Here is a 21054-nt window from a genome sequence, read left to right as displayed (position 1 = left end):
AATGTTTCTGAATAATTGGTATTTGTAAAAAGTATAAACTTGATGACTTATGTCTCGGTTTGAGAATAAATTTTTGGGGGCGTGGTTATGAGTTAACAATTTGTTCTTCATTAGTTTATTTTTATTTAAGTATATCAGTATTCACATGATAGGAAAAAAAAGAATTAATGGTATGTCCATGTTATTATGGCTTTCATGATTAATTGTCAGAAGTGGTAAACATAGCCCAGTCTGTAATAAATGTGCAAATTTCAAATATTGTGAAAAGTTGAATGAAGGCTTTAAAAAGGAATGACCATTTCAGAGTAAGTGTAGGTTTGTTGCACATTTATCAAGGACAGTTTATGTTATAAAAATAGTGTTTTATCATCATCTTAATGTTTATCATAAATTCCAACAGGCTTAATGGTTATCAAGCATATTGCTTTTTTGTCAGTATTATTGAAACGAAAACTTCACTAGTTGTTAGTTGTTTGGTTAAAACAAGTTTAGTAGCTTAGCAATAATATGGAGCGGGTGATCATTGTGCAACTTACTTCCAGTTTTGATTGTTTCTCTTCTTGATGGGACTCTCTTGTTTGGTTGAAATAAGAGAGGATAGTTCAATTTTAATGCCTTTTACCCTGCAACAGTGCAGTTTTTGAGATTTTGAGAGAAACAAATCATTTTGAAGAGAAGAAGAAGAAGAAAAAAAATTTTTTTTTAGACAACAAGTTGCATTTAACTGCTGTGTGGTTATGTATTAATTATAATTATGCATTTGATTTTTCATATTTATGTGCATTCATTTTAAGTCATATGTAATTATATTTTTCTTCATTGATTTATTTTCTTGTTAAATTAGAGTTTCACTTTAATGTTAGATTTTTGCTGTTTTCCAGGTACGACAAACTGCTCACTCTGCTCTTATATCTTTAATCGAACAAAAATTAATAGACACTGGTAAGTTGAATAAATTTTTAACAAAATATTTTTCATAATGAATCCATAAATAAAGTCTGTATGTAATAAAAGATGTCCAAGAATAAAATAATGTAAATTTAGTTCGCCAAATCATCTTACAAACTAGAAAATAATCTTACCGGTACTACAATTAAACAATGTAATATTCTGTACATACAGAATCATTCAGAATTTCCAGTACAAACATTAAGAGCCGGTAGAGAATGCAAAAGCAAACCATTTCACCTCAGAAAGTACATCAATTAATGACAACCTACAGGTTATGTAAAAATGCAAAGCCAGTGTATAATTGTCTCCTTGTTGTAAAATGCTTTATAATTTGTGTTATCCCTGATTTCTTGATTTTTCATGCTTTATTTGTATGATCATTGAATGACAAATTTTTAACTTTGAATGCTTTTTCATGTCCTCCCCAATAGATCCTAAAAATATTTTTTTTTTTTTATTTTAAATTGGTATTTGAAAATTATTAATTTGAAGTATTAGGGTATATTCGAAATTAAATTTTTCTGAATTTGAGTGTTTTGAATTATTTATTAAAATTTTCTGAATTTGAGCATTTTGAATTATTCAGAGATGTACTATGTGCCTTTTGGATTAAATAAATGTCAACTATGTGAAAGTATCAACATTTGTTTTACTAGTTGGTAGATAAGTTCTTCACTTCTGCATCACTGTAAAAAAACAATTTGTTAATGGTAGTTAGTCCTGATTCAAGTCAAAGGATTAAAAGTTTGATTCTTTCTTGATATATTTTTCGTATTGAATCAAATGCAGTGTGTGCATGTAAAATGGTTTTATTTATTTTAGATACTGTGAGTAAGAAATTTTGTCCTCTTATATTGCATCTAACAGAAAATATCCATCCGGAAGATATAAGAACAGAATCAATTGTGGTAAGATTTTAAGGATATTTCATTATTGTACCTGTTAAAATTATTTGGCTTTTCCTTTGTTTTGTATTTTTGGAGCTTTGCTGCTTTTTTACTTATTTATAAGTTATTTAAGAAATTTATACTATTTTTGTTGTTTAAGCAATATATATTGTAATTGGTTTATACATTGAAAATTTACTGTTTAGTTTTTTGCTGTTTTATTTGTTGTCCATTGTATTTAATATTCATGCTTTTTTTTTTTTTTTTTTTAAATTTATAATAGCTTGTAACATGGGAAAGGATTCCTTCCAGAAAAATAATTCCTCAATAGTTAACTTTGGCAAATGAAACATGAATACTAATGCAGGGCATAAAAACACAGAAGAGGGTGGATTATGCATTCTTTGTGCTGTAGTGTGTGCAAAAGCAGTGTTCTGCCACCTGTGGTAGAGTCCAAGTTCAAAATTTAGCAGGCGAGTGAAGTCTTTTAGGTCAGTGTTGCCAGATTGTGTGATTTTTTTGGGCAAATTTTCTACTTTTACAAGCCTGAGCTTTTAAAATTAATGTCGATGTAGGTTTTCTACTACTTCATCATTTCCTTGTGCTACTTTTTGCTACCTTAACAGAATGTTAAGGTAGCAAAAACAAAAACTTTTTTAACTTAACAACAACTTTTTTATATATCAGAATGCATATATGTTAATATAATGTATCCATTAAAATTTAATGAAGAGTAATAATTTATTTAGGTTAGCAGCCAGGGATCCAATCCTGTGTTTATAGCTCCCAAGCTCTTGGTTTTGAAATGTGCTCTGAAGTATTTTGACTGATTGCTTTGTGTAACATTTTGGCAATCTTATGATGTCATAAAAGTCGTGTGATTTCTGAATATCACATGCTAGTTTTTGCTATCATTTGATATCTTGATATCACATTAGCTTAAAACTTTCTGGCAACTCTGTCACTGACCTCAAAATAAAGTGGAAAAGATCATTCCTTCCCCACAGAAGGGGTTTGTTAGATTTTTGGGAAAAAAAACTTATATAATGTCTTTCAGTAATTACTTCATTTAAAATTCTTTCATGTTTATTTCTCAGTTAAGAAATGTACTATGTATTTTCTTTTTTAAATAAATGATTTTGTTTGGGTTTTTAAGATTTTTCTAGAGATGTGTAATTATTTTTCACTTTTGAAATGATAAATGAACTGTAATAAACTGTTTAACTGCAAGACGGATTTAAAGCTTGTATTATAGAATTTGCGCATATTATTTTTTATTTATTGTTTACAGGAGGCTATTTTTCCTTTTTGTAATTATTATCAGTACTTACTCAGCCAGCCCTTTGAAAAGAAGTTGTGCTTTTTCTGTGAAAGACATGGGTAGTGAGATGTTTTCCATTCCCATCTCACTACCTTGTCTTTGACGGTAAGGGCACTGTAAAACATCTGGGACACTTTCAGTCCTTAGTGTGACTAGTTGATATGTCAAAGTAGTAGTGAAATGTATTATTAATTCATATCACAGCTATCTTTGACATGTTAAATTGTTGCTTTGCCTACTAAAGAAATGCTTCTTGAATGTACCATATCTTCTGTTCGTCAAATTGGCAGTGATCTGTATTTTTGATACCATATCACAGCCATCTTGATGATCTGATGGTATGGACTGTCATCAGACGGTAAAGAGTGTTCCTAATTTCATCTTTTATTGTTATGTCATCTTGGAGTGTATGCCACACTATGAAGATTGAACTTTTTCCATATTTAGAAAATTTTAATATATTGAAGTATTTTAAAATAAATTTAGCTGGCATTTGAAATTATCCATTAAAACTGTAAAGTTTGAAAGTGTGATTTCTCCATTATCTTGTTACCCCCTAAAACTTTTATATGTATCATTATGAAATTTTCTTTTTACTGTAGTTGATAATTATTCTACAAAGCGATAATGAAAATTGAAAATTAGCCAGTTTGATGAAATGACAGTTCTAGGATCATGACTTTGAACTTTCATTGTTAAAAATGGTTAATAGTTAATAGAATGATTATATGAATGAAACTAAAATTAATTGTAAACATTCACTGTATGGCATTAAAATTTCAGCATTCTGTGCTTAGAAGTTACTTTTTAGAACTGAATTTGTAAGTAAAAAATAAGACCTTTTTTCTAATTTTTTTTTGGGGGGGGCACAAGAAAGTATCCATAGTTATATTGAAATGGATCATGAAATTCAAAAGCAGATTTATACATCATTTAATTGGGCTGTTGGTAACTTTTATTTATGTGAAACTTTTATGGTAATTCTCTTGAAACACATTTAAAACTAAGTTGCTATTAATAACAAATACAATTTGTGATGCATTTAAAATTAACCAAAATTTATCCTGAAATTGGTATAAATTTCATGTAAATATTGCATAATATTGTAAGAATCTTATGTAAATGCTCTCTCCATCCTCTCCCTCTGCAAGAAGTAAAGTATTCTGCAAAAATATTTTATGCAGTCCGGAAAACAATACAGCTTTCCTTCGTAGCAATGAATGTTGCTGAAAGAATTAAGAGTCAGTATGGAAATTAAAGCTATGTTTTGTATTATTTTTTATACTGTCAATATAAGTATGTAGAGTTACTTGTCTTTACCATTTTTTAATGGTTAATACGTTTGATGTCAGGCTAAGAAGTGTATTTTTTTTTAGGTGTAGATTAATTTTTTGTGTAATTTACATAAGCACGCTGTTGAATTTCAGTATATGTTTCCTGTGTAAAATATAAAGCATCATTGTAAAAATTGATGGCATGTAGCTTTTACATAAATTTAGATTCTCTAAAATATTGTTAATAATTTACTTTTGGCAGATAAAAATTTTTCTCCAAATTTTAATGTACTGTTAAGTAAAAAGCACATTTTTCTTGTCCCCTTTATGTATTCTTTTGAGGAAAAAGTGAATTATCGATACTACTTGAATTTTTTTATTATTTTTGTTTATATGTGTAAAATATTTTGTGTTTGATTTATGCTTCTTGCAGCTACTAAATTTGTGTCGTGTTTGTGCTTTACCAGTGTAGATATACTTGGTTCTCCTTCTCTCACAAAGTGGATGTGGTATGTCATTTTAATCTCCATATCACAGCCAGCTTTGATGAGCGGAGAGGAGCTATCTTACATCACCTTCTACACATGAAAGTTTGCATGGGCCTGTCGTCAAACTGTTGCTGTGATGTGCATATAATTATTGTCATATCACAGCCAGCTTTGATGAGCAGGACCATGTTGAAAAATCATCATTTCTTGCACAATACCCTTGTAAATTATATTCTTATGTATGTATATGTTAATTTTTTTAAATACCTCAGGCATATTTTATTTTTCAGTTGATGAGTAAATTGGCTGTTTTATTGGGCAAAGATGTTGCAGAAGAACTCTTTCTGGATCGCCTCTTCTCTTTATGTGCTGATAAGGCAAATAATGTTCGAAAAGTAAGTTGTTAATTTATGTATATATATTTTATAGTAACAGAATAAAGTGTGTATTTAGATTGGAAATTGGTTTCAGTCGGTGCTTTCAAGATTCATAAATGTCAGCATATGTTTTATTCTGAAATTGTTGATTTTGTTTACTGAGTCTTATACTTGAGCATGTAGAATTGATTTTCTCAGCTTATTTGCTTAGGGGGGGGGAATATATATATGTTTAAGTCCTATTTGTTTGAAAGTTGTGCTAACATAAAATATAAATCAAAATGGTATGTAGCAAACAATTAATAACCATTTATTTTTATTAAATTATATTATCTCTTAAGTATTTTTTAGTCTCTTTAAATATTTTTCAGATCTTCAAAGAAACCTGCCAAATAGTTCCAAACTGCTCTTAAAACCTATAATAATTCTGAAAAAGTACTATTATGATCAACAGAAAGTCCATGTAAATAGAAATTAAATGTGTATCTTCCGAAATTGGATTTTTGAAGATTTGATAGTGGGAGATGGGAACTGTAGAATGAACAAAAATGTTTTATCATCCATAATTTACCAAATTAATACATGTGTTAGGTTAGAATTTCACGTCAAGCAGCATAATTGCTTTAAATGTATGTTGTTAGATGATTTCAATTAAAAAATGGGAGGGGAGTTGGTATGAAAGTCTGCAAATATATTGCAGACTTGCACTATTTTGAGAAGTACTAATTGATCACTAGGAAAGTAAACTTATTGGTCATACACAGGAAATTCGGAATAAATAAGTGTGCCTTTTTGGAAATACCCAACTGTTTAGCTGCAAGATTGTCGAGATTTTTTGGAAAGAGAGGGCAGATGATAACTGCTGTTCATATGAATCATGGTCATTCATTGCACCTAATATGCTATTTTCTTTAATACAAGTTATCTGCTTTCTATCTATATAACATTAGAGTAGAATAAATGGAGATATCATGAGTATTTTATTTATGCACAGGTCAAATGATTGAAGCTTTTATTTTGTTAATTTTCAGGTGGTTTTATTTTCATCTTTTTCTTTAAATCTGTTTGCATTTTGATATTTTATAGATGCACATACATATCATGCAGATATTTCTCATCCCGGAATTGTTCAACCAGTTAAAAGAAGTCTGATTTTTAAAAGAAAATATTTATAACACAACTAATATTAATAAAACTTTAAATCGGGTCTGTAAAGCTTGTTTTCGATATGCATTTACTGGCAATTTGCATAGCTCTAACAGATGTCACTGCATGAAATACTGCAATAAGAACTTATGCAAATTTGCAATTTAGATTGCAGATCCTAATTTATCTTTTGTATTTCTTGATTCCCCTTCCTCATTTACATTTTTTGCTGAAATTTTCTAGAATTTCCTTAAAGTTTTCTGTATTCAAAATATCTTTTCATTTTTGGTAATTATTTTAATTTGGATTCGTTTCAGTGTTCAAACTGTTTAGTATGTTTTTTCTGTTTTTCCTAGTGAGCATTAAAAAAATAAATACAAACTTATAATTTTCGTTATAAGAGTTTGCTTGGTTTATATGCTAGCCGAAGTATCAGCATTGCTTTAATATGTTAAGGTTAAATATTTATGTTAAGCCAATTTGTCAAAAGTTTGTAGCTCAGAATAATTTCATCATACAATAGCGATTCAACAATTAATTTGAAAATATTAGTTGAGAAACTTAAAATAATTGCAAAAGAACATAAAAATTATTTGATAGTAGTACCTCCTTATGCAATACTGTCCTCAGAGTCAGTTACTTGATTCTTTTATTATTATTTTTTTATACATTAAATTCAAAAGCTTAAGAGTTAGGGAGGAGAGAAAACTTACTCTAACCATTCCAACTTTAGTGAAGATCTCACCTGTCAGTCAGTATTTTCAACAACTTTTCCTTTACTGCGTATTAGGAGAAAGCTGATTATGGTTACTGTAAATTTCTTATTTGCATTGTTAGTATATTTCCCAATTTCATACCCAGAGTTTTTGTTTTAAACTTGCAGCATTATAGTATTTATTTATGTATATTTTACATGAGTATTAATTTCTATATAGGCTTGTGCTTCAACATTTGGTGATTTTTGTACTACTGTAGGAAGGGAAACTACAGAGGAGTTGCTAGTAAGTAAATAATATAATCTGCAATCTATTTCTATGTGAATTAATAAAACATACTATATTTTCTATATTCTTTAAAAATAAGGACAAAAGCATTTCATATATAACTATGTAAACTTCTTTACAGCTGCCAAAATTTGTCAATCTTTGTGAAGATCAAGCTTGGTGCGTTAGGAAGGCATGTACTGAGAACTTCATGCCTGTGTCATGTGTTGTATCCCGAGAAACTCGTTGCAATGAGCTTGCTACTCTGTATATGTATCTGTTGTCTGATCAAAGTCGTTGGGTAAGATTGTTTTGTATGTAACTATTTAACTTATATATTGACTTGCTCCTGTATCCACAAGTCATTATGACCCAAAGGTGCCCCCCCCCCACTTAAAAAAGTAAATTTCATGTAGTTTACTTGAATGGTTGAATGGGAACCATATTCAGTAGCTATTTTCTATTTCCCTATGATAGTGTGAAATTTGAGCAGTAATGTGCAAGCATGATTTGGGCTGAAACATCTGTAACATTTTTAAAAGCAAAGTTTGGTTCTTTACTGCCACCTCTTGAAACTGCACTTAGTTTCAAGGATACATTTTTCTTCTGGTACAGTGCTTGTTTTTTGAGGTTTTGTCTAAAATAGCAGAATATGTTTAATGTTAGTTTTATGTGCATGAGGAGAAATAAGTATGCCAGAAATATGCAAGGCATATAACACTTCTGAAATATTTGTATGTTTCACGTATATTGTATTATTTACTGGTGCGTTTGTATAATTTGAATGTATTTATTACCAATGCTGAACTTGTTATTAAAGTGTTGATAAATATAATTGTTGTAATTGTGTTACTTATTGCTCTGAATTTTTCTCCCTATAAAGGTTCGTTTAACTGCATATCAAGCTTTGGGACCTTTTATTTCAACATTTGCAGAACCTGACAAAACTGGTTTATACTATAGTAAAGATGGAGTTTTAACAGTAGTTGATGTCCCATATTTGCCTGCAGAGCAAACAGCTTCTGAACAGCGTGATACAGCAGAGAAAAATGTAGAAAACTGTAGTACTGTGTGTGAAAACTCAGAGACTTCAAATTGTAATAATTATTCTAGTTTAGACAGGACTAACTCTTCCAAAACCTGTGATAGTGTAGTTCCTCTGTGCAGCACAGAAGCAAAACTTTCTGCCTCGGAAATTCCAGGTAATTCGTGCCATGTTGGTAATTATTGTACTGTGATAGAAGTAAACTCTTCAAATCTGACATCATCCACTGTAGCAAAAGAAAATGTCGAAGATGATACTACTGACTGTCTATCTAAGAAAAATGGTATACACTGTGATTCTGAGCATACTTTATCTAATAAATTAAATTCTGGAGGTGATAGTTGTTCTGTTGTAAATTCTCAAACTACCATTGAAATAAATCAGAAGTGTCACAAAAGCCTTGAAACAACTGGTATTAACTTTAGTGTGGATGAAAAAGAATTCAATAATGTGGATGAGAAAGGATTTAATAAGTTTTGGTATGAATTTTTATTTGGACCTAAGAATGATTCTATACCTAATGGTGATTTGTTGAATGATACAAATGGGGAAGAAAGTGCTATAGAAAATCATTTAGATTCCAATATTGTACAAAATGGTATTAATTCTGAAGTAGAGTCTGCTTCCTTACGTTCTGTTACTGTAAATGGAATAAGTATAAGTTCATCTGCTGCTCTGTCTGGACCAACAAATTGTGAAGTTATTCCTGTACTCAGTTGTAATGCATCTGTGAATGAAAATACTTATTTAAAGAAATCCTTTCCCGTTAATAAATCACATATAGAAAAACAAGATCTAGATTCTCATTCAATTGAAATTGTGCATTCCATTGAAAACATTTGTTCTCAAGAACAGAAGACAGACATTAGTGACATCCCAAGTGCAACTTCCCCAGGTTCCCATCAGGAATCTAGCTGCTTAAATAGTAATCAGAAGTGTGTTGAAGAAGTTTCTATTAAGTTCAAAGTAAATGAAGAATCATTAGTTGATGAAAGTGCCTTTAATAGTTTTCAGTATTGGCGCACTCCTCTTCCTGATGTTGAAATTGATGCAGCTTGTAAGGATTGTAATGTAGACGGCGCGGCAACTCTTATGTTTAAATCTTCCAATGATGACAGTGCATTTTATGAACAGTTTTTCCCCAAGAGAAATATTAAGTAAGTATCCGATTATTTTTTTATGTGTATTCAGTTTTATTGACATCATAGAAGGTACAAATATTTGAATGTAGTGTTGTATATCATATTATAATTATTTCAGATATTAAAATTTTTCTAATAGGAAGTTGGATGATTCTTTTGTACAGACAGTGAGCATAACTAGTGGAAAATCAAATTTTAGCAATTTGGGGTGTACTGTGAAATCATCTGAGCAAACATCAGGTACAAGATTTTTTTTTTTTTTTTTAATTTTAAGTAATAGTACTAGTCATATTTAATATCTTAAGTGTATGTAATAAATTTATTGCTTCTTTTTAAGAAAATAAGGAAGGGGAACCTCCTCCTTCAACAAAGCAGCTATCTGTCAAGGATCAGGTATCTATTTTTTTATACTGTATGTGTGTGTGTAATTACTGTCCCTAATGCAGAAACATTCATGTTTTGAATATCATTACGAAAAATATGTATGAATTAAGCAAATTCCAAAAAGAGTAAATTAAAAAAATAAATAATAATAAATAGTTATTGAAGTTTTTATATTATTTTAAATGAATCATACATACTGATAATAAGTGCTTTTTGGATTCACGAAAAAAATCACTTCCAGCTGTCCATTGTGTTTAGCTTCATGTATTGCCATACATGATAGCAAAAAAATCTGATTAATGAACATAATATTAACCTTCTAAAACCGGACTGAAATTCTCATAATATAGCCTTCAGACCAGCGCAATCCGAAACAGTTTTGCCCCCTCTTTGACAATTTCCTAATGAGAAAAGTCGTTAGTCCCCCCTCCATGGATGAAGTAAAATTTACATGTTTATCGGACGCTGTCCCATAGCAGATGGGTTGCTAGATTTGGGTTTTTTCCGATGATTATTTTGCTTTAATTTAAATGAAGTTCTAAATAAATAGTGCATAAATAAATATGCAGTACTGGATGCATATCCAGTGCACTCTTTAATTAGAACAAAATGTATGCAATGTTTATATTTCACTCACTATTTCTGATCAATCTCGTAAATAATTTGTGAATTTTTTAACTTTGTTTTCACTCTTCATTTATATTTCGTATTTTCATATTAGAAATTAGAAAACGAGAACCAAATTATACAAAATATAATAAATACGAACTAGCTTTGTAAGTCTGCAGGCTGGAATGCGATTTTTAATAACATATTTTCATTAACAAAATAATGGTAATGACTAATTTAATGAAATAATATTTATTACCATTAGATGATTAGAATGAGATTCAATACAATTAGATTTTGAGATGAACTTACAGCAATAATAAAGCTTTGCTTAACAATAACAGAGATTTAAATCTGCTTTTTTCGATAATTTTGTTATTATAATATAAAAATCTAGTCATTTAACTTTAACAAATATTACATTGGACTATCAGGCAAAGAAGGTATATCTTTAACGAGAATTTTTCTTTGTAAAATTGGCTTTTGTTTATGTTAGCAGAGAAAGAAAAAAAAATGTGTGACCTATACATGCAATCATCAAAAGTATTTTTCAGAACAGTTTAAATGCTCATGAAGAATTAATTATATGCCAAATTCTTTTCATAGGTAGAAATTTTATCTAAAACATTGTTATATCGAAAGGTTGAAGTTTATTTCATTTTCAGTGAATATTCTATTTGTACATATTATATTTTCTAATTTATTTTAGAAAGAGTAATCTTTCACGTTTTCAAAAGAATAAGGACATACTGGGTGTTGACTCTTACAATGTAGTAAATCTGTTTTTCATATTTTTTCCAGTAATGAAAACGATTACCCTGGAATATTTTCAAAGCAAAATTAAGAAAACCGTTTACGCCAAATTTTGCATTGAGTATCTTTCTCGTGTATTTTTTTATTTAAGGTGTGAAATTTTCTCTTTGAAAATATAAAAAATCATGATTGGAGCAAAATTGATTCATGAGAAATAACTTTGAAATGCAATAATTCCATCGTAATATGAAATAGTGGAGAAAAGTGCAATACAGTTTATTTATTCACAAATAATCCCTTCATATGCGTAATTTATGTACCGTCGATTGAGAAATATAGGTTAGCAAATTAAACCGGTTATTTCAATACTTTTTCTTTTATTAGTTTTTTTACAAGCTCTTCAGTAGAGCGGTAAAGGTGGCTGAACACTTGTAGCTTGCTCGGGTTTGAATCCAGGCTAAAGGGTTGGATTCATGGTTTTTGCGTAATGTAAATGCAAGCCAGCTTCCCTTAGAAAGTCCTCCGCGAAGGCATCTCTTCCCTTATACAGGTAATTGTTGTGTGCTTTGATGTAATTCAGTAAGTGAACAAAATTAATCCAATCAAACCCGAAGAACGGGTTGATTACATGTGGAATTTTCCACCAGGAACGTAAATGCGAGCAATTTTATCTTAAAAAAGGTTTACACAAAATCATCCATCCCCTTACAATGGACAATGGACCCAGTGACAATGGACCATCCTGAGATTTACAGATAGGCGATTTTCTAAAATAGGGAGGGAATGGGTGGTACAACAGTTGTACCAGAGCCGGTGTTAAGGAAGGTCATTTTCCTGGTACAACTGGTGTACCAGTCGGCTTCAGAAAGTTAATTTTTTTTTAGTAATAATTCTGTAGCTTGATTATAAGAGGCAGATTATTGGCAGTTAGAACATGATTAAAATATCTTGATTCAGAGGTCTTCTTATGGAAATAGAAGAATTGCCAATAGATTTCTAGATTATCTTTGTTGACTTTTAAAAAAGTACTTACCAGCTTATATTATCTCCTTCAATAGTTAGTTACCTTGTATAACAGTTAACCTTGCACCACCATTAACACAGAGGAGTTTATTGTTGCATTTTGACAACTATTGGATTATCAGTGTCTCGTTCATGGAGATCATATCATGCTGTGATGGGATGTTCCTTTTGCTCAGGGGTCAGTAGCCAAATAACAAAGTTGGTAGCAACATGCAATATCTTTAGCTTCTGTATTAATATTGTGTATATCAGGAATGCCTAACCTCATACCTTGTGAACCACATCTGGCTCGCTTTGCATGTGTGGCTTCATCTCAGTCTTGTGAAGTCAAGTGCCAAGTGGGGAAATGAGAAATTCCTTTTATGCCACACATTCAATGGTGCAGCCAACCAAAGAGTTCCGGAGGTAGATCTCCTTCACTGGGCTTTGAGCCGACACACTGTTTTACACTGAACGTTGCTTGGTAGCATTGCTCTCAATTTTGTGGTTTCATCATTGATGTCACGGTGGTTTGCTTCAGATTGGGCTGAACAGTATTTTCATTTGATGATCCTTATGAGCCTTAATATCCGGTTATTTTACAGCACCATCAGCCTCTTGCCTACGTCTGCACGAAGTAGCTGCTGATTTGGTAGTTTCATGCAGTTATAAAAAGTATTCATTTCTTTTATGTATGTTAATTAGTTGATATTAATGATTTCATAGTTGTCAAAATCGTATCATCATAAGAGCTGGGAAAGGGGGGGGGAAATTACTTTCAGTTATCATTTTAACAGTGAATGAAATTTTTCATTAATTTTAACAACAAATGTATTTGTTTGATTTATGCTTCAGCAGCTGTTATGAGGATAATGTAATAATCTTCAATTTCTACAGTCTGTGGCATTTTGGGAACATAAACTTTTAAAAGAACTCTTAAAGAATTATCTTTTAGCCTTTATGAAACTAAACCGAGACCAGAAGAAGAGTATATAAGACCTTTTTATTCAAGCATAAAATCAACAAATGACCCAAATTTTGTTACAGGAAGCCAACACTTCTTGCGTAACAGAAATGCATAACAAATAATAATTTCAGGGTGTGGTAGGCTAGCCTAATGGCTCACAGAATTGATGTGCAGGCAGAGCTCTGGTCTATAGTAACCGGTGAGATGAGCCTAAAAACATTAACACCACTGACACAAGTCGCTAATAATCACTGCACAACATGTTTTGGAATAGGCAGGCATGCTCGGAAACTAACTTTCGAAGCTCTTGCTTAAATAGCAACTTCATTCTACCTTAATCTGAATAAACTCTTGCTATCTCATTTACATTCTGGCATGAAAAGCATGGGCGAAAAGAAACTGATAGGAAAGGCTTTTCAGCTTAAAGTAAGCTATTAAAAATAGATAAACCTCACAAATTTATTATACATTAATCATTTATAATACAAAATCATTACATATGTTATAAAAGTAGTAGTATTTCCATGACTTACCCTCCTTACATATCTCATATGCTCTTAAGCATATTAATTTTCTTCCCATGAGAGCTTTAATGTTTATCATGCACATTTAGCATTTAGGTATAAAAAAACACATGAAAGATATCTCCGCAAGGGAAGAAAACATAGAATGACAGTTTACCAAAGTTCTTAGATAAAAATAATATAACAGCAATCCAAGAAAATGTAACTGAAAGCACTTTTGTTTCTAAATAGTCAGTGTTTATCAAGTCCGTAAGTAAAGTTAAGTTTCCTACAATTACATCATTTAAGGTTGCATATAAACTTTCAATTCGCCAAAACCCTTTGAGAATGGTATCGTAGGTTGCATTGGAGATTTTATTTCAAGAAGCTAAAATTAAGAAGTTTTGTCAGCTATTCAAAATTATCCAGAAATTCCGTCACTCATGAAGTAGAAGCTTATGATCAGTAAACGATGATTTACAGAAATGTGTTTCGTTACATTTTCAGTGTGATGAGCCATCAGACACCTGCAGTGTTTTATAAGGGTGGTCTTTATTACAAGAACAAAAATAATATCTTAGAAAGGTTAAAGTAACCTTTTTATTTAAACATAATTTAGAACATAAAGGCATTCTCTTACACTACAATTACTACTTCAGCGATTGCACTACTTCAGCGATTGCAAGATTAAGAATCCCCCCCCCCAACTGGATATGAATATCTATCCTTTGTAAATTTCTAATGAAAGTTATGTTTATGTCCCCTATAGTAGATAACTGGAATGCAAGCTGGGCTTGTTAATGATTATCAAAAGGTTAAAGGTTGTTTTCTATTAAAGTGCCTCTGCCACTTGAAACATAGTGTACAATTCATTGTCTCAGTGCTGTCATTGTAATTGCTCTAAGTAATGCCATAGCATTTGAGCTGATTTGCTCAGTTTGACGCAAAATGTCATAATTGCTCGTTTTTCCATCTTTCTGCTCACGATCTGACAAGTATGTAATCCTAACTCACAGTGTTAACATTATGCAGGGTTCGTAGAGGTCCTTACAAGTGCTTATAAGTCCTTATATTTGAAAGTAAAATATAAAGCCCTTATAGGTGCTTACTTTTTCTTTAAAGCTGTTATTTTTTTGTTTTTAGTGCTTTTTTTAATCCTCCCCTTTTTTTTAATGATAAACAACTTTTCTTCCTTATATGCAACCTCAGATGGTGAATCATATTTCCCGAAATTGCTTTCCCCCCTTTCTCTGCATCATGGAGGTAAGGAAATCACCATGTATGCAGTCAGGTCATAAATTTAGAACCCCTTTTTTCACGGGGGGGGGGGCTAAAAGGAGGGGATAATCTTGCTCATGGTCTACAGAAAATGTGGGGGTCGTTTAAATGTCTAATTTCTCTACATTCAATTTTTATACAGAAGAAAATACAAATTGAATTCTTCGAATGAATGCAGTTTTGTACGATGAAAATGTATTATTGAACTATAAACTGTAAGGCAAATAACATCTTTTTTTAAAGTGGGAATAAAAAGGCGGATATTTGTTACATCAATGAATTTGTAATAAATATTGAATTTTTCATTTTGAATGCTATGTTCCATGTATGCGAAGTAGCTGAGTATCTGAGAAAATAGTCTTAACCCAAATAGCCTTCAACCTTTTCACGTCTAAGGACTGTTTTTCAATTACATTGTGGTCGCTGCTTTTTGGTTAATTTTCTAATGACATATAAACATTAAATTGTTTTTAATTTGAGACTTGTGAATAAAATAACGCAAACTAGACTGCAGAAAATTCTTCAGAATGAAGTTAATACTGAAAAATACATTTATCCTATTACCCCATTTTATACTACAATAAATCTTTTTTTAAAAGACTTTTTAAGTGTGGAATTAGCAGTGCACTAGGTGGAAATAAGGATGACATTGTGTTTTAGGAAAGTGGCAAATCTAGTTACAGTGACAACCTAAGTGAAAATAACTATGATTTTAGCAACAGTGATAACGAATTTCTGAGATTCTAAGAAACGCTGATGTGTTTGCTAAGTTTTTAATGCAACAGTTCCGTTTTCGTTGTATAAAGTGTTATCATTAAAATAGGTATTTAATCCTTTTCTGTCTGTATTTTTCCCAAGTTTTAACCTGATAAATCACTGTGCGTCTTACAGGCCAGGAAATTGAGTGAATGTTTATTTAAAAATAAAATATTTCCTTATTTTTATATCCCTTTTCGAGATGAAATTTCAAAATTTAACGATATCAGTTAATGAAATACTTGCAAGTAATATAATGGTTCTGCGAAATATATTCTTGATTCCAAACCCTTACTGCTAGGCATCATCCCATCACTCTTAGAATGCATTATTAGTCCAAAGGGACAATTTGCCCAGAAGGATTATTAGTTTCATTTTGGCATTTTGCATTGGAAACTATAAAAGGCGAATCACTTTTCAAATTGTCGCCACCAAATATTATCGCCCTATATTATATTTAAAGAAATTAAATAATTAAGAGTCTGCATGAATGCATGTATGTTTCTCGCTTGTGATAAAATGACGGTACCTAGGCCATCAAAATTTGAATAACGTAATCTTCCATAGAATATCGGCATCTGAAAGCTTAGTTGTTTAATGAATTTTTGATAACAAACTCAGCGATTTCAAAGCGATCAATGGCAACACTGTACGAAAAAACATTTTTATCTCCAGCTTGCGATATATATTCCTGATATACTGGTACTGAATGAGACATAAAAACACTTTTATTTAAAAATGTATCTCCCCTTATGATCCCTGACACAGCCGTTATATGAAAACAACACATTTTTAAACATTTCATTCTGAATGGAATTAAATGCTATACTTTTCGCAGAACAGTTTTCTCAGAATGGTTTAATTTGAATGAAATATTTTCACAAGTTTTCATTAATTACATTAGAAAAAAATTTAAGGTAATTGATTCGATTTTATTCGGTTAATGTACAAAAATTAAGATCAAAGTTTATTTTATTATTAATATTAAAATTATGCATTATTTCTCTTCTATTTATAGAGCTACTTCCTAAAATACTTTCTTAAATATGACATGATTTTTTGGCTTCTGAGGCATCTTTTAAATCGAAAAATATAAGTCAATTTATAATTAATGCTCTATTCAGTTCATTTTAAATTAGAGAATTATTAGAAATAACATTTATAATCATTATAAATTAGATACACTTAATAATTAGGTTTCTTCATAGTTGTTTATAAATAAATTCTTCATTTCAAATACATTTATAATTTAATGAATATGTATTTTGTTAAAGGCAGATACATGCTTTTTGCAAAAACATGCGTAAATACCCATACATATTTCATATTTTTCATTTCCGGCATGTGCAAATCTTTAATTTCTGTGCATTCACTATATTTTATTTTTAATTAACCCAAATAAGTAAAACGTGTAAGCCCAAAGGGATTATTTTTCAGATATATAAAATTAAAATGATGAGTTAAAAATGAGCAACAGTAAAGCCTCTCCTCTAAAAAAGTTTTAAAAGGTACATGTTAAATAATATATGGATGTTAAAAAAAAATTTATTTTATTTAAAACATTTTGTCATTTGGAAACTAAAATAAAAGTAGCGAATACTCTATCAAGGGTATCGAAAAACGTATATGTAAAAAAGATTAGCTTTAAATATGTTCTTGGCCCATAGATGCCGCCACTGTTTTTATATTCTTCTATAACTGTGTACTCCAATAAAACTTCACTTGTGTTCCTAACTCCCAACAGGTATGTTGTGTATTATTCTCATGCATACAAGTAACCCCTCTCTGATGTATTGAGTTTCTAAGAGGTTATGAGCCCAACCCAGATAAAGAAATGAGGATAAATAAATATAATGACTAGTTAAGTTTTGTTTATTTAATTCTATTTGTAAATTTTTAGAATTACTTTAACCAAAATTGGCCACATGGTTATGTTAGTGTTAGCCAAAGCACATGGTTGCAAAAGCTTAACTAGTACAAATATTGGAAGCACTTCCGCAGAGAACCCGGTAAATGTAAACATCGCCAACTTTGGCGATAATAGTTCAAAACCTGGTAACCCAGCTGATATATCCTATTCGGTTGTTCGAAGTTTGCAACCATTCCTCTTGGGTTCATTTTCTTGAATTATCACTGTCGTTGTTCGCATTTGCAGATTTATATTATTATTCTCTTATTTATTATTATTTTTTCTGAATTTTTTAACAACGAATGGGTAGAAATATTTTTGTAGATAGATGCCGGTTCTCGGTTCGGGATGAAAGGAAGAAAATACGGCAGGAGGGGTAAATGCTAATTTGTAACACGGCTGTTCACGATGTGTTCTTAATTATTAACAGCTATAAGAACCAGCAATTTAAATAACTAAGTAATGCTTTTATTTTTATTATTGGTTATTGTCGTCTAAAATGAGAATAAATTTTCTGGCTTAAATTTTAACAATATATTGTTAATGCTTTTCTAACATTCTATACCTTTCAGAGGATGGCTGGTGTGACATAAACAGATGATTAAATTGAAATATTATTGATTATCTAAGATGACAGAATAGTTTGACGTATCACCATGGTCATCAAAATTAGCAAACCACTGCTGGTGTAAGGAATATATTGTTTTCTGTATTAACTGGAATTTAAGACAAATTTTTTTCGTTTATCACGTTTAACCGGTTAATTTCAGTACATTATAATACTAATTTATATTTTTCAAATGAATTTTTATTTCTGTTATAAATGCTTATATATTGTCTTACACTTAATATATTCTTTTCTGTGCTAACTTGAATTTAATACAAATTTATTTAGTATATCACGTTTGACCAGTTAGTTTTACATCTACATGCTTATTATCTGTGAATTTTTACTACCATATGCTTAATATATTGTTTTGTCTGCTAACTTGAATTTACATGCACTAAAAATCACGTTTGCGGCTCGGCTCTGGCGAGTAAAAATGCAACGGCGCCAACGGGTTCTCTGCGGATGGAAACCCCAAATATTTTTGACTTAATGATTTGGGCAAATGTTTCTTTGAGAATAAAATTAATTCAGTGGAAAATTTATTTGAATGGGTTTTCATCCACAGAGAACCCGTTGGTGCCGTTGAATTTTTACTCGCCAAACTCGCGGTTCATCGATGATGAGCGGAGCCGTAAACGTGATTTGTGCATGTAAATTCAAGTTAGCAGATAAAGCAATATATTAAGCATATGGTAGTAAAAATTCACAGATAATAAGCATGTAGATGTAAAACTAAACTGTTAAACGTGATATACGAAAATTAATTTGTATTAAAATCAAGTTAGCATAAAAAATTCATTAAAAAATATAAATTAGTATTACTGTACTGAAATTTACCGGTTAAATGTGATATATGAAAAAATTTGTATTAAATTCCAGTTAACACAGAAAACAATATATTCCTTACACCAGCAGTGGTTTGCTAATTTTGATGACCATGGTGATGCATCAATCTATTGTCATCTTAGATAATTAACAATATTTTTTTATTTCAATTTAATCATTTATTTGTCACACCTGCCATCCTCTGAAAGGTTATCTAAATGTTAGAAAAGCATTAATAATATATTGTTAGAATTTTACGCCATAAAAATTGATTTATTCTCATAATTTTTAGATGACAATAACCAATAATAAAAATAAAAGCATTACTTAATTGTTTAAAATGCACATGCACATTTTTGCGGTCTACGAAAACAAATTATTTTAGACGTTGGAAACCTCATGGTTCTCTTAGAGCTGTTAATAATTAAGAACACAACATTAACAGCCATGTTACAAATTAGCATTCACCCTTCCTTTCATCCAGTACCGAGAACCGGCATCTATCTACGAAAATATTTCAATCTATTCGTTGTTAAACAACTCAGAAAATATTAATAAATAAGAGAAAAAAATAATATAAACCTGCAAATGGGAACAACGACAGTGATAATTCAACAAAATAAACACGAGGAATGGTTGCAAACTTCGAACAAGCGAATAGAATAAATCCGATGGGTTACCAGGTTTGAACTATTATCGCCAAAGTTGGCAATGTTTACATTTACCAGGTTCTCTGCGAAAGTGCTTCCATTTGAATTTATCTCAAATTAAAATTTTTTGTTTCTTGTTGAATCAAACTAAAATTTTTTGTTTCTTTTTGTTTCTTGTTGAAAAGTTAAAAAAAGAAAAAATGCCAGGAGGAGAAGTTTCATTTAGTCACAAACAATTGAGTGGAAGGGAAAATTACATGGATTGGAAATTTTCCATGAAAATATTTTAAATGCAATTTGTTTGGCCACAAAAGGTCCGATTGTCAGAAGTCGCCTCTTAAAAAGGGTAGATATAATGAAAACAAGCTTAACAAAAAGTCTAATGTTGGGTTAAAACATAAAAAAAAGGAAGAAGCTTATGTAGTGGAAATTATGTGTAGCTAATTCTAATCTACATCCCAATATTTGGTACATGGATTCTTGTGCTTCTTATAATTCTTGTGCTCCACATAAAGAAAGGATGCTAGTATTTATCAAATAAAAACAGGAAGTTCAGTAATAGAAGTAGAGGGTAAGGGTAAAATAACTTTCCTCTTATCTAGAAATAAAAAAAGGGAGCCTGTAACTTTTAGTAATGTTTTACACGTTCCGAAGTTAACAGCCAATTTGTTGTCCATTAAGTATTTGAAATGGTTAGTGCTTTTACACAGTGAAAGATGTTTTGTGTATGATGGTAAACATTTAGTTGCTACTTGAACAGGTATGGGAGATAATTTGTATTCTCTTGATTTATGTAATGAGTGGGCTTTAATTACTGCTAAAAATATTTCAAATGAATTATTACATAAAGAGTGGGTCATTTAAGTGAAGGAGGAATGACCAGATTAAAAGATATGGTCAAAGGTTTTACATTTAATGGAAAATTGTTAAATTTTGTGTCATGCATTAAAGACAAAATGCATAGACAACCATTTCCCAAGGGAAAAGCTAAGCGTGCAAAAGAGTTATTAGGCATAGTACACAGTGACCTGTGTGGGCCTATGAATGTTACATCAATTGGTGGTTCTCGCTACTTTGTTAGTTTTATTGATGATTTGTCGCGAATGATTTTTGTTTATTTTTTGAAAAATAAATCTGAAGTCTTTGAAAAATTCAAAGTATTTCAAGCATTTGTTGAAACGCAAACTGGCAAAT

At 30.6% G+C, this 21054-nt stretch overlaps 1 protein-coding gene across 8 annotated transcripts in view; it reads left to right on the top strand.

The window, feature by feature from the left end:
* Positions 1-21054, top strand: part of LOC118200813 (serine/threonine-protein phosphatase 4 regulatory subunit 1-like) — a 236199-nt gene that overhangs the window by 201050 nt on the left and 14095 nt on the right. For all 8 annotated transcript variants that reach the window (XM_035372780.2, XM_035372777.2, XM_035372778.2 and 5 more), the window contains 8 exons: positions 882-942; positions 1774-1859; positions 5212-5316; positions 7380-7445; positions 7570-7728; positions 8311-9629; positions 9754-9854; positions 9952-10007. In XM_035372780.2, the coding sequence (XP_035228671.1) occupies positions 882-942; positions 1774-1859; positions 5212-5316; positions 7380-7445; positions 7570-7728; positions 8311-9629; positions 9754-9854; positions 9952-10007 (1953 nt within the window). The remainder of the gene's footprint in view (positions 1-881; positions 943-1773; positions 1860-5211; positions 5317-7379; positions 7446-7569; positions 7729-8310; positions 9630-9753; positions 9855-9951; positions 10008-21054) is intronic.

This window comes from Stegodyphus dumicola, chromosome 12 (genome assembly GCF_044657685.1).
Source record: "Stegodyphus dumicola isolate Sdum_Otavi_A_Nest chromosome 12, ASM4465768v1".
NCBI lineage: Eukaryota > Metazoa > Arthropoda > Arachnida > Araneae > Eresidae > Stegodyphus > Stegodyphus dumicola.
Note: the sequence above shows the minus strand (reverse complement) of the source record. Positions and strands in the feature narration are given on the sequence as shown.